The sequence below is a fragment of the Microcebus murinus genome, chromosome X, assembly GCF_040939455.1.
Source record: "Microcebus murinus isolate Inina chromosome X, M.murinus_Inina_mat1.0, whole genome shotgun sequence".
Lineage (NCBI taxonomy): Eukaryota > Metazoa > Chordata > Mammalia > Primates > Cheirogaleidae > Microcebus > Microcebus murinus.
In genome coordinates this window covers 11124379-11138840 of record NC_134136.1, presented here as the reverse complement: position 1 = coordinate 11138840, position 14462 = coordinate 11124379, and the positions used below count along the sequence as shown (strand labels likewise).

Genomic DNA, 14462 nt, shown 5'->3' with positions numbered 1-14462 from the left:
TTTGGCATTATGTACACTTTCTTTATTATTTGTGTATTGACTGTCTTTGTTAACATCTGTTGTATTATTCTTCTACTTTTTTTCTTTCTTTTTTAAAACAAAATTGAGAAAAAAAAGGTATGATGTTAATAGTGCTTGCCTCTGGATGGTAGAATTATATTAATACGTTACTTTTTTTTTTTTTAATTTCGGCATATTATGGGGGTACAGATTTTAAGGTTTCAATAAATGCCCTTTCCCCAGATCCAATGACACTCTACAAAAAATACGTTACTTTTATTCTGCATTTTTATATTTTCTAAACTTTCTACAATAGGTGTATATTAATTTGCATGTCAGAAATAAATATTTTTTTAAAAACTATCTTACATGATTTCTCATTTAAAAACAATCGAATTGAGGCATATTAATGGCCAGATCCCTCTTCGTGATTGGTGAATTTAAATGTAATGGGATAAAGATTTCAATGTTTCTTCAAACTTAATAAAATTATGCTCTTTCATATTTAATTATCTCATTCCTTTAGATCAGATATCAGCAAATTTATAGATCAGATAGTAAATATTTAGGCTTTGCAGGTCATATGGTCTCTGTTGCAACTACTCACCTCTGCTCCTACAGTGCAAATGCAGCCGTAGACAAGTGTAATGTGACCATGCTCCAATAAAACTTAATTTGCAGAAACAGGTGCAAGTTGGATTTGGTACATGGGTCATAATTTGTAAACTTTTGCTGTCAATTATGGAGTAAGCTTTCTAATGCCAAGTTCTTTATCTCAGAAATGAAAATACAGTCGGCCCTTTGTATTTATGGGTTCTGCATTGTGGATGCAACCAACCACAGATTGAAAATGTTATGAAGAAAATAAGTCTGTACATGTTCAGTACAGACTTATTGTCTTATCATCATTCCCAAAACACTATAGTATAACAACTATTTACATAGCATTTACATTGTATTAGGTATTATAAGTAACCTAGAGATGATTTAAAGTATACAGGAGGGTGTATGTATGTTATATGCAAATACACCATTTTATATCAGCTACGTAAGCGTCCATGGATTTTGGTATCTACAGGAGGTCATGGAACCAATTTCCCAAGGATACTGAGGGACAACTATATAGGCATGCTTACTTAGTCTTGGTTTCTTTACTATATATCCATTATTAGTGGATAATGTCAATTGGTAATTTTTATCTAAATTAAAGTCTGTAGTCTTTAGAGATTCTGTGCTTCCAAACAAGGAAACTAAGTAAAAGGCTTCTAATATCTATAATGATCATTTACTTTTGATTTGCATTCAAAATGTATTCTAGTTGTATATATCTTGATTCTTAATAGTTATCTCAATGAAAATTGTTCATTATCTTAATTTAGGATTTTCAAAATTCATAGGTATGCTAGAGAATCTTGTTTGATTTTCAACTTTTTCCTATGTCCTAGGCATCAGGAGCCCAATGGCTCTCCCCTTCTCTGTGATTCTCTTCTAAGGGCATGTAAAATACTGAGAGTAAGAGCCTGAGAAGCCTGCATGATAAAGGCCAGGGTCCATCTGGTGTAGTAGTAGTTCTTTAAATTGGCCACTTAAGTATATTGTATACTGTATAATGTATTTTTTCCACAAGATAAGTACAGGTATTTAACCTATTTTACATTATCCATGAAAACAAATAAATTCTTAATTTAAAATGACAAAATTAATATACTTTATTAAAGTTGGACTTTTAAGTAAAATATTAAAACCCAAACTCTTAGATGTTAACTTCATAATTGTTTCTACATTTAATTCCGATGCTCTAGCCATATGAAGTATAAAAATACCATAGTTTTGCTATATAAGCATATATTTAGCACATGTGTAATGCTTTATTCTCCATTGTAACTGATCAAAATTATTAATCTTAAAGTGTGATGTTGAATGATTTAAAAATAATTATTTTTAGGACTAAAATATTTTATCCTAAATTCAAATATTATTTTCTATATTTTTTTATATTTTAAATTTTTATTAGATATTCATTAATCTAGGAAATTTAAATAATCCCTTGAAACTGAAATTTGTAAGTGAATTTTTTAAATTGTATTTATTAAAATAATTATAATTTTAAAACATGCCGTGTTTGAAGTTTAGTTCGAACATGAAAACTTTCTATTTGAATCATATTTTCTTTTTTTTAAGTTTTGTCCATCAACTAAAGGCACAACCAGATACCTCACTTCTACTGGTGCTGATGGAACAATCTGTTTCTGGCAATGGCATGTGAAAACAATGAAGTTTAGGTAAGTTTAGAAGCAGTTTAAAAATTTTGTGAAAAATCAATCATGTTCACTTTTATTTATTGATTCTTAATAGTCCATGTGTTTAAATATATATACTTATATTAGTATATATGTGTGTTTGTACACATATCCATACCTACTTCAATTGGACGTTAGAGATTTTAGAATAAAATTTTTCTGATATCAATGTTGAAGAGGCTATTTAATTTATATAGAAAATTTTGGTAAGGAGTTTTATTTTTATCATTTCTTACATTGGTGAAAAGACTTTGAACTTTTCACAATGGTAGTAGTAAGTAACATGATAATATGTTTGTAAAGCTTTGGTAATAATACTGAAACCATTAAGTATATTTGTAAGGTTAAATACATTTTTAAACCTGAATGATGGCGATAGTACTTATTGACCACTTCCCTTTAGGTTTTTCTGTAATATTGATGCTAAATCAATCAATAACCAGCAGTGTACTAGGATTCTTGCCCATTAGATGAACATGATGAAAAATTAAAAGTTTTTACTTTTTCTCTTTAGAGATCGCCCAGTGAAATTTACTGAGCGATCCAGACCGGGAGTTCAGATATCTTGTTCATCTTTCAGTTCTGGTATGTATAGAAATGGACTGTTTTGAGTACCTTGAATGTTAAATGATTCAGTTTTAGAAATAGAGTTTTTAGTTTTTTCTTTTTTTTTTTTTTTTTGAGACAGAGTTTCGCTTTGTTGCCCAGGCTAGAGTGAGTGCCGTGGCGTCAGCCTAGCTCACAGCAACCTCAAACTCCTGGGCTCAAGCAATCCTCCTGCCTCAGCCTCCCGAGTAGCTGGGACTACAGGCATGCGCCACCATGCCCGGCTAATTTTTTCTATATATATTAGTTGGCCAATTAATTTCTTTCTATTTTATAGTAGAGACGGGGTCTCGCTCTTGCTCAGGCTGGTTTCGAACTCCTGACCTCGAGCAATCCGCCCACCTCGGCCTCCCAGAGAGCTAGGATTACAGGCGTGAGCCACCGCGCCCGGCCGAGTTTTTAGTTTTATGAAGAAAAAAAATGTGTATATTTGAGTCTTAATGGAAGCACACCAAAAGTGTGAACTGTATATTATGATAGGGGAACCTTTTTGGACTCTAATTAACATGTCATAGTGATATTTTTTCCTTCACTATTTAATATATTTTTATAATGCAGATTTTACTTGGTGAAAAACAATTTTTCTACTCCAAATACCCACTAACAAAAAATACCCACTAACAAAAAAGTATAGCATTCCTTCCCTAATCAATTAAAAATTCCTGCCCTGACTTTATAGAAAACATGCTTTATGGCTCCATATTGAAGACACTTTTACAGTACATAAATAGTGCTTTTTCTATTGCTAAGAATCCTATATTAAATAACTTAGTATGTCTTACCACAATCTTAAAAGGTAAGAAAAAAAACATAAAATTTATCATTTCAACCACTTTTAAGTGTACAGCTCTAAGGCCTTAAATACATTCACATTATTCTCCATCTACCACCACCATCCATCTCTATAACCTTTACATAATCTCACTCAACCACTATGGCCACTATAAAGATAACTGTAGATATAAGTTATTTTATACATAGTTTTAGAATATTATGATTTTACATAAAATATAAAGAAACAAATTCCTCAAGGTTGTATCCTTTAATGTTCATGATCCATAGGCCTGCATTTAGTTTATAGCTGGTAGATTTTGTTGGGTGAATGATATAGCTGTCTATATATTTCCCTTGTTTTTCTTGAATTTTACTTTTTCTCTGAAGTGTTCGTATGTCCTTAAGGGTTAGAATGCAATCTTGTGTTTCTTGAAGCCTTTTTACTGATGTAAGGTAGCATACAATTAAGGAAGCAACCAAAAGGTTTTAAAAGTTCCTTGGTACTATGATTGTTTTTTTTTAATCTTCAGGTGGTATGTTCATTACAACAGGTAGCACTGATCATGTGATTAGAATATATTATTTGGGTTCTGAGATCCCTGAGAAAATTGCTGAATTAGAATCACATACGGTAAGAGCAAAATTAGAAATTTAAATATGTTGCTTTATTTTTTATCACCCCTGGAAAACTGGTTTCATTTTTTCTTTTCTGATCTATTACCATACTTTAATACAGATTGGTACTAAAATGTTTATGGCAAGGTGTCTCTTTAGTAATGAAGATAAACATGAAATTCTGGATTTACTATGGTTGTGGTATTTAACATGAGTTCCATTTGACTATATGGAAAAAATGTATCAATATTTTATATATACACACTCATGTGCATGCACACACACACACACTACAGTAATAGTTTGTGACAATCCTTTTTAGCCTGAGGTGTTATTAGTAGTAAGAGCTGCTTGTTACTTAAAATCTATACACTTAATAAAAGACATTAACTATGTCCTAGGAAAAAAATTATTTTTACTGAATTAACTAATTGATCTTAGTATGGTTGTTTTTAGAATGCCACCAAAGACTTGTGGAATCTAATCCCACTTAGTGATCAATAACAGTTACATATAGAGAACAAGTATATGCCTGGTGTAAAAATCATTGGTGGCTGATACTTGTCCTATTGGTCTATTCCTTTTCAAGAAGCTTTGAACTACTGTTGTTTCATTATATCCTTGTGCACCTTTCATGCATCTCTTCCTTCTCTTTCTTTTTTACTTTCCTTTTCGGATAATTGTTTATTGTGGAATGTGAGAGTATTTCTGTTTCAGCTCACTGTACAGCTCATGTGTCTCATTGTCAAAGCTGTATAATCACCAGTTGAGTGCACTCAGCTTGTAGGTCTTAATGTTCATACTACTATTACACCTCATTTGGAATAGTATTAGTGTACATTAATAAAATACACACAATTTCCCTGAAAGATCACTAAAAAAGATGCTTAGTGAGTTGCAGAATGAATTGTGTTCCTGAAATTTGTAGCGAAATAGACACCTGTTAGAAACTTTCTCCTGGAGCTTTTGGAAACAGTGTCTTGCTTTTTGTCCTAACATACAAACATAATTGGACATTCTCCTTATGAGGACTTATGGAACCAAGCTGAGCTCTTAACCTTACTGTTACTTATTTCTACATACTAAAATAATGGAATATGATTTAAATTGTAAAAGAGAAATACTTAGGAAATATTTTAAAATTTCAGTCTGAGACCACTAAGTGGGAGAAATCTATCTGGGCCAGAGAATGCCAAAGAGGCATCCTTACCATACAAATAGGGTATGTGTGTGTGTGTGTGTGTGTGTGTGTGTGTGTGTATTAAAATTTATTGAGAGCTGAGAGAGGAAAAAGGAATAAATCAATGGAAAAGAATCAAGGAGGAAAAAGATGAAGACAATTGATTATTAATAGAGTTTTATTTGCATACACTCAGCTAAGTAAGTAAACACTCCTCGTTGGAATCAGAGGCAGTTGGTAGTCACTAAAATAAGATGTTCCTTTAGAATATCTAAAATCAATTATTGCAACTGGCAGTGGGAATCCAGAATAAAATTTAAAAATCATTAAATATAAAGATATTTAATATCGGCTCTAAAAATTAAGTTGAAATTCAGTTCAATAGCTGAGTGGTTTGTGCAAATGTGTACATTTGAGGGTACATTTTAGCTTTACCATCAAGGAATAAAGTAAAAGCAATTGCAAACTTTGGTTTACACTTTAATCTTGTTATCACTACTATATATACTATATTTGTGAAAGTATGAGTTGATCATTCTAAAAGAAGACTTAATTAGCATCATCTAAAATATAGTACTTACAGATTGTCAAATGAATCCATTGTAAAATAATTAAATCATGTGGGGGAATAGGAAATGATTGCTTTGTTTTCTGAAATTAAAAAAAAATAACTGGAAAATTTAATTCAACTACTATTAAATCAGTTATTTTAAGGTGGTATCTTAGATTAGTATGCTGTCTTATATGGGGAACATAGTAAATTAATTCATATTCAGAACTCTCTCTGTCCGGAGATATGGTTTATAAGCAGATTTGCTTTTGTCTGGTTCATTTCAAATTACTGCCAATAAGTATTCCTCCTTAGTTAATACATTGTTTCAGGCTTCATTAATTTTTTCTTAGGAAATTAGAGGTGTTTTTTTAAAAAAAAAAATATTCCATGATGCTTTTGCATGAGAATTTGAGGGGAAGAGTACTTTATTCGTTTTACAAATAAATTTGTTTTAACCAAAAATCTGTTGTTTTATGTCTTAGGATAAAGTTGTTGCTGTTCAGTTCTGTAACAATGGAGACAGGTAATTATGTAGTACATATTTATGTAAACAGATATTTGACATGTTTTACTATTGTTCCCTCAGAAGCAGCCACCTTTACTATAGATATATTAATTTTGTCCAAACACTTAGGTTCTGTCTTGATGACATCCTTACCCATCCTTTCTGAATTCTCATCCATGTAGTAATCATAGTCCATCAGTTCTTCCTTTCTGAGTGCTTTCTTTTTTGTTAATTCTGTTCTTTCCATTTCTGTTAGCACCCACCTTAGCCAAGGATTCCATTATTTGACCTGCCATCTCTACCAAATCAGTATTGTTCTGTTTATAACTCTTTAGTATTTCCTCCTTTCTGTCTAATAGAATTCAAACATCTTAGCTTGATATTCAGAGCTGTCTACTGCTTGACTTTAGATCTACATTCTTTTCTCATCTGCTATTGTCCATATGAATCTAGCTTAGTTGATGTGCATTGTTCCTGTCACATTGCATGTATATTATCTCATCCATTCCTTTGTTTATGCTTTTCTTCACATCATTCCTATCCAGATAGGCTATTCCCAGCTTCCCTCTAACCTCTGCTTCTTTCCCTCCTACTTTCTACCTCTCCCTTCTCCTCTTCCTTCCTTATCCCTCCCCATCCCTTCTTTTTCTCTTCTTATCTAAGTCTTATCTTCCTTTTAAGGTTCATGCCCTACCTGAAGCCTTTCCTGAATGCTCTAACTTTTAGCTATCTTGACCATTTCTGAACATCTACATCACTTACTATCTATACTATGCATATGATACATATCTCCTATGTCTGTAAACTGAGAAATTATATACAAATATCTGCACATCTTCTAAAATGTCTTTTCCCAAAAAGGTGATGGCCAAAAAGGCCTTGGCCTAAAAGTTGATCTAGAATAATAGATTTAAAATTTTAACCACTTAGCATAAATTTATATACATGTACAGGTTGAGTATCCTTTATGCTTGGGACCAGAACTGTTTTGGATTTTTTCAGATTTTGGAATTTTGCATATACATAATGAAATATCTTGGGTATAGACCCTAAGTCTAAATACAAAATTCATTTATATTTCATGTACACCTTATATACATGTCCTGAAGGTAATTTCATATAATATTTTTAATAATTTTGTGCATGAAACAAAGTTTTTACTGTGTTTTTGACTGTGATTTATCACTTGAATGAGGTCTGCTATGGAATTTTTGACTTGTGGCATCATGTTGGTGTTTAAAATTTTCAGATTTTGGAACATTTCATATCTTGAATTTTTGGATTAGGGATGCTCAACCTGTATGTCTATAAGGACTTTATGTGGGTGATCATGTTTTATTTTTAAAGTTTTTGGATGGTGAGTGATTACAATTATAGATTTGTTCATTTTTGTTAAATGCAGGAGTAAATAATGATGGTCTATATTAGGGATGATAAGACCTTCAAATAAATTGACTTAACTCTGCACTATGCTAAGTTATATATTTGAAGTTTTGTGCAGCTACTATTTCATGTTAGAAGAATCTAAATTTTTAATTCCTTCCCTTTTTCCATTAAGGAGAAATACATTATTTTGTCTTAATTATTTATTTGTCCAATAAACATATCAGAAGATGTCCAATTTTAATAGTAGTCAAATAAATGTTAATTAAAATAACAGTAAGAATTTTTTTCTTTCAGAATGACAAGATAATGAAAATGATAATATCCAATATATCCAAGGGTTTTGGGAAAAATGGACACTTCCTTGCAACTTTTGATGAGATTGTAAATTGTTAAAAAAAAAAACTTTTCAGGGAAACAATTTGGCAGTGTGTATTAAAAGCTTTAAAAATGTGCCTACTCTTTGACTCAGCAAAGACATGTATTAGGTTGTACAAAGATATAGAGAGATGTTCGTCATAGCATTATTTATTATGGTGAAGACTGGAAACAATATAAATATTGATCATTAGGGGTTTAGTTAAATACATTTTGATACATCTATATAGTTGAATACTTAATAAAAGTGATGATAATTTTATACTTGTAAACATAGAAATAGATCTATAAATTATAGTTATGCTAGGGAAAAACATTAGTGCAATTGTATTTCCTGTAGAGGAAAATATATAAGTATATATTTAATAAATTTTGAAAGAATAAAAACTAAAGTATCAATAGTTACAGAATATTATTTTTAATAACATTATTATTGAGATATAATTCATATACCATAAAATTCAATTGGTTTCAGGATATTCCTAGGGTTGTTACCCCGTGAATCACCACAGTCAATTTTAGAACATTTTCATCACCCCAGAAAGAAAGCCCATACTGTTTAGCTGTCAAACTCCAATCATCCTATCTCTTAATCTTTAGCTCTGGACAACCATTAATCTACTTTTTAACTTTATAGATTTGCCTATTCAAGATTCATCCATGCCACAGCATATATCATTATTTCATTCCTTTTTATTGGTGAATAATAATTCATTATATGAATATACCACATTTTATTTATCTATTTACCCATTGATGGACATTTGAGTTGTTTCTACTTTTTGGCTTATGAATAATGCTTGCATGAATATTCATGTATACATTTTTATGTGGACTTACGTTTTCATTTCTCTTGGATATATACCAGGAAATAGAACTGTTTTCCAAAGTGATTGTACCATTTTACATTCCCTGAGTAGTGTATGAGGGTGAACGTATTACTTTTATCATCAGAAAAAGACTGATTTCCAGTTTGAAGACAATTAACAGGCCATTGTAACTTTCTTTCCAGTTTAAGATTTGTTAGTGGAAGTAGAGATGGAACAGCAAGAATTTGGCAATATCAACAACAAGAATGGAAGAGTATAGTGTTAGATATGGCTACTAAAATGACTGGGTAAGAATCTGTGTTAGATATTTCAATAGTTCTCATACAATATATTATCTTTTACATTGAGTTATTATTTAACAATGACCATAAATTTTTTTATATTAATAAATACTTTGAAGATAATTGGTAGATGTGAAGTTTACATCTATATTCAGTCTCTAAGCAGATTGCCTTTTGATGTTGATTGACAGGCCGGATGATAGGAACATTGCTGACTCATTCAAAATTCTGGTCTGTTGTGACCCAAAGATTTCTGTGTTCTACTGATGCCCACAGAGTCATTCTATACCTTAGTTTTATATAGGTCATTTTTGAAAATATCTATTTGTACTACTTTCTACTTTGAGGATTGTCTCTATTAAATGTCATCACATGTGTAACTTTTTCTCTAATTTACTAAAGATACTTTTATAATATTTCTCATTGGCATTGCTACTCAACATTATATGTATACTTAATCAGGATTCTGTTTCATCACCCTCACTGTTGATTGGAAGATACATAATTACCTCTTTGGGACACTACAGTTTCCTTAGAGTGTGGCCCTGAAATTAATTATCTTCCCATTAATAATATATAGAACTGACTTTGTCATCATAGTCAGCTATTGATAATGTTTTATTAAATAAAATCACAAGTTACTGAATTTTCTACTACTTTTTTAAAAGGCCTATTAGATTTTTAAAAAGTTAATATTTATTTATTTATGTATTTTTATTTATTGTTTTTGAGATAGTGTCTCACTCTGTCACCCTAGGTAGAGTGTCATGGCATCATTCTAGCTCACAGCAACCTCAAACTACTGGGCTCAAGCAATTCTCCTGCCTCAGACTCCCGAGAAGCTGGGACTACATGCAGATGCCACCATGCCTGGCTAATTTTTTTTCTATGTATTTTTAGTTGTCCAGATAATTTCTTTATATTTTTAGTAGAGATAGAGTCGCTCTTGCTCAGGCTGGTCTCAAACTCCTGAGATCAGGCAATCCACCGCATGAGCCACCACGTGCAGCAAAAAAATAAATAAATAAAATAAAAAAAATATATATATATGTATATATATGTGTGTGTGTATATATATATATATATATATATATATATATATGTTAACATTTAAAGGAATAAATTGGCCATTATATTTTTTCATATTTTCTGATAACCTATATAACTTTGTATTTTGTTTCTCAAAGTATTTGTAGATTTCTTTGTAGTTTGACTATTTTTATTGTTCTCAAGTAACTATTTAACAAATTTTTGTCATTTTCGGGTCTTTTTTTGTTCTTGAAATAAGCTTATGGGTATTACCCTATAGAGATACTTTTTTTTTTTCACAAATACTTAAAACTATAGTTTAGGATTTTTTAAATCTAAACAGTTGTGTGTCCTGGAGAAATTGTGTCAAAACTTTTGTGTCAAAACCTTTGTTAAAAATGTATAAGGTACAAATACTGCAAATTGTTTTGTTTAGGAATAATTTGCCATCTGGAGAAGACAAGGTCACTAAACTTAAAGTGACTATGGTAGCATGGGATCGCTATGATACCACAGTTATTACGGCAGTGAACAATTTCCTTTTGAAAGTATGGAACTCTATCACAGGGCAGCTTCTTCATACTTTATCTGTAAGTATTTTATTTTTAGAGTAATTAAAATCTAGAATTATTCTAGAAGACAGGAAATGTAAGTTCTAGTTTTCTTTCTATGACTTACTAGCCTTTGAGGAGTAATTATTTGAGGGATCACTGTTGACATTTTTGCAAAATAGAGATGACACATGGTATACTTGAAAGCAGGTGTGAAATCTTTTCAGGATCCTTTCTAATCATCATTTATCTATTATAGTATTCAATCAAGAATGTATAAGTTATTTTGTTTTTAGCAGGGACTGGAATTTTTTATTGTTATTGTTTTAGGGAAAGAGCTTACCTTATTTTGACAAGGATATCATGTATATTCTACCTTCAGTAATTAGAAAATGCAAGAAATAGAGGTAAGAAGTAGGAGATAAAAAGTGGTTTTTCCTCATTCTTTTAAAAATGTATTTGTCATAGTAGAAGGCTGTAGTATTTGTGGGGTGAAAAGTTGATAGGGTTAACAGCAGAAATCACTATTGATTTTTGACGTTTGTCAGTTTATCATAATATTGCTTGACTTCAGATTAAATTCAATTTAAAAGCCTTATTTCTTGTCTGCTTAAAATATCAATTCATAAGCATTTTAAGGAGAGAAGGCCCGGAGATTGCCATATGGTTTACAAAGTAGTAAGTGTTAGGGTTCAGACTAGAAATAAATACTTGTGACTCAACATTCTTTGTAATATACCGTAGCACCATTCTTATTTGACTCCTATGTGAGATAATCTTAGCCTAAGGCTTCTGAGGTTTCTAAAGATTTGTTTGATTTGGGGAGGATTTCCATTTATGTTTCATATACCTCCCAAGTCCTCTTTATTTTAACATGTATTAATATAAAAATTATTAATGAAATATTTTACATTTTTTTTCATAGTAAATCTTTGAAATCTAGTATATATTTTATACTTACTGAATGTCTCAATTCTGTTTAGCCATATTTCAAATACTTAATAGCCACACGTGGCTAGCAGCTACAGTATTAGACAATGCAGTTTTGTATCTCTTAAATTATAATTCAAAAGGCCTTCTTGTAGCTGCTGGTTTTATAGATCCATGTAAAATTCTGTCTTAAAAGGTACCTTAATTTAGAGTCCTGTTTAGTGGCACTATTTCCCTGTTCTGACTCATGGGTCATCTGTTTTCAGTGAATTTTACTGAAGAAATTTTAGAACATACTATAGTTAGTCCTTGTAAGAGTCAAATCTACTTAGTTTTGGTATAGTACTTATATTTTAGTTTTAGCAATTTATATATCAGGGTCTTTGGGTGTAAAGTTCTATTCAGCAAATACCTTTTGAGCATCAACTGTGTGCCAAACCCGAGGTGTTAGGAAAAAATGGTAAATTAAACGGAGCCCTGACCTGCTAGAGTTTACAGCCTATTAAGAGAGAAAAACTTATTCAGATAAGTGCTGAGAAAGAAGAGGGGAAGGTAGAGTGGAAGCTTCTAATAGGGTGACCAGATCTGATCTGGTAGGATCAGAGAAAGCTTCCTAAGAAAGTGAAGTTTGGGTTAAATTTTGAAAGATAAGTAGGAATTACCCAGTTCTCGGCTTAAATGCCACCTGCTCAATTAGCCCTTCCGTCATCAAACAATCCAAGGCAGTCTCGTAGTTTTTGTCTTATTACATTACCTTGATCTATTTTCATCAGTGTTTATTACTACCTGATATTTTATTTTATTTCCCTTCCCTTCCCTTCCCTTCCCTTCCCTTCCCTTCCCTTCCCTTCCCTTCCCTTCCCTTCCCTTCCCTTCCCTTCCCTTCCCTTCCCTTCCCTTCCCTTCCCTTCCCTTCCCTTCCCTTCCCTTCCCTTCCCTTCCCTTCCCTTCCCCTCCCCTTCCCCTCCCCTTCCCCTTCCTCTCCCCTTCCCCTCCCCTTCCCTTTCCCTCCCTTTCCCCTCCCCCTCCCCCTCCCCTCCCTTTCCCCTCCCTCTTCCCCTCCCCTTCCCCTCCCCTTCCCTTTCCCTCCCTTTCCCCTCCCCCTCCCCCTGCCCCTCCCCTTCCCCTTCTTCTTTCTCTTCTTCCTCCTCCTCTTCCTCCTCCTCTTCTCCTCTCTTTTCCTCTACTCTCCTTTCTCCCTTCCCCTACCTTCTTTTTTTTTTGACAGGGTCTCACCGTATTGCCTGGGCTAGAGTGCAGTGGCATTGTCATAGCTCACTGCAACCTCAAACTTATGGGCTCAAGCCATCCTCCTGCCTCAGCCTCCTTAGTAGCTGGGACTATAGGCATGCACCACTACACCCACCTATTAATAATTTTTAAATTTTTTGTAGAGATGGAATCTTGCTATATTGCCCCAGGATAGTGTCAAATTCCTGGCCTCAAGTGATCCTCCTGCCTCAGCCTCCGAAAGTGCTGGGATTGCAGACATGAGCCACCATGCCTGGTGTTTACTTGAAATTTTCTTGTTTGTCTTGTTTGTTTGATGTCTCTACATGGAGAGAGGGTCAACAAATATTTGGTAAACCACATATGTGAGGAGTTTGGGAGGTTCTTCCAGGAAGAGGGAATGGCATATGCAAAGGTCCTGAGGTGGAAGAGAGCTGGGAAAAAAGCTAATTTGGTTACAGCATAGAAAGCAGAAACAATCTCACCAGATGAGACTGGAAAAGTGGAGAGGGACCAGACCATTCAGAATCTTGTAGGAGTTATCCTATGACCAGTAGGAAACCATTAAAGGTTTTAAAGCAGAGGAATGATGTGTGAGTTTTAATTTTGAAAAATACCTTGTAATTATGGTCATAGTAGAGAGAATAGATTGGAGTGAGGTAAGAGTGACTGCAGATAGACTGTAGAGTCTATAATGGTAGCCAGGATGATGATTTAGATTTGTGTGGTGGTAGTAGAAATATAAGTGTGGTTAATAAATGTAATTTATATCAGATGATATATCTTAAAACATTACTGATTTTTTACTAGATAATCATTCCCCATGAACCAGAGACTATACCCTATCTTAAGGCACATGACCAAAAACTGAAAATCTCCAATGCACACTGATGTATTTGTACCATTTGAGTTTAACAAATTTTGTTATTTTCTGGTTAGGAAACTGAGAAAGATACTAGCTATATAAAATTGATTGTTGAGCAAGAAATTTTCTTACAGCTAAAAACTTTTTCAGTATTCACTGGAAAGGGTTTGAGTATCAAACCCAAACTGGAAAGGGTTTCCAGTATTCACTGGAAAGATACTTGTTATATAAAATTGATTGTTGAACAAGAGATTTTGTTACAGCTAGGAACTTTTAAAATAATCACTGGAAAGGGTTTGGGTAAACTTTCAGTTGTGATGGTATTTATTGTAATGCGATTTTACCTACTCATCTTAACTTTACATTTTGAGCCAGTCTCCAGTTATTTTTTAATAAGCTATGTTTTTGTTGATAATGGCAGTGTGGTAGGATACTCTGTTATTCCAATTTAT

The 14462-nt window shown here is 32.6% G+C and overlaps 1 protein-coding gene across 2 annotated transcripts in view; it reads left to right on the top strand.

Annotated features, from left to right (window-relative positions):
* Positions 1–14462, top strand: part of BRWD3 (bromodomain and WD repeat domain containing 3) — a 161700-nt gene that overhangs the window by 75017 nt on the left and 72221 nt on the right. For both annotated transcript variants that reach the window (XM_012790329.3, XM_075999313.1), the window contains 6 exons: positions 2182–2282; positions 2815–2885; positions 4211–4311; positions 6511–6551; positions 9307–9411; positions 10871–11024. In XM_012790329.3, the coding sequence (XP_012645783.2) occupies positions 2182–2282; positions 2815–2885; positions 4211–4311; positions 6511–6551; positions 9307–9411; positions 10871–11024 (573 nt within the window). The remainder of the gene's footprint in view (positions 1–2181; positions 2283–2814; positions 2886–4210; positions 4312–6510; positions 6552–9306; positions 9412–10870; positions 11025–14462) is intronic.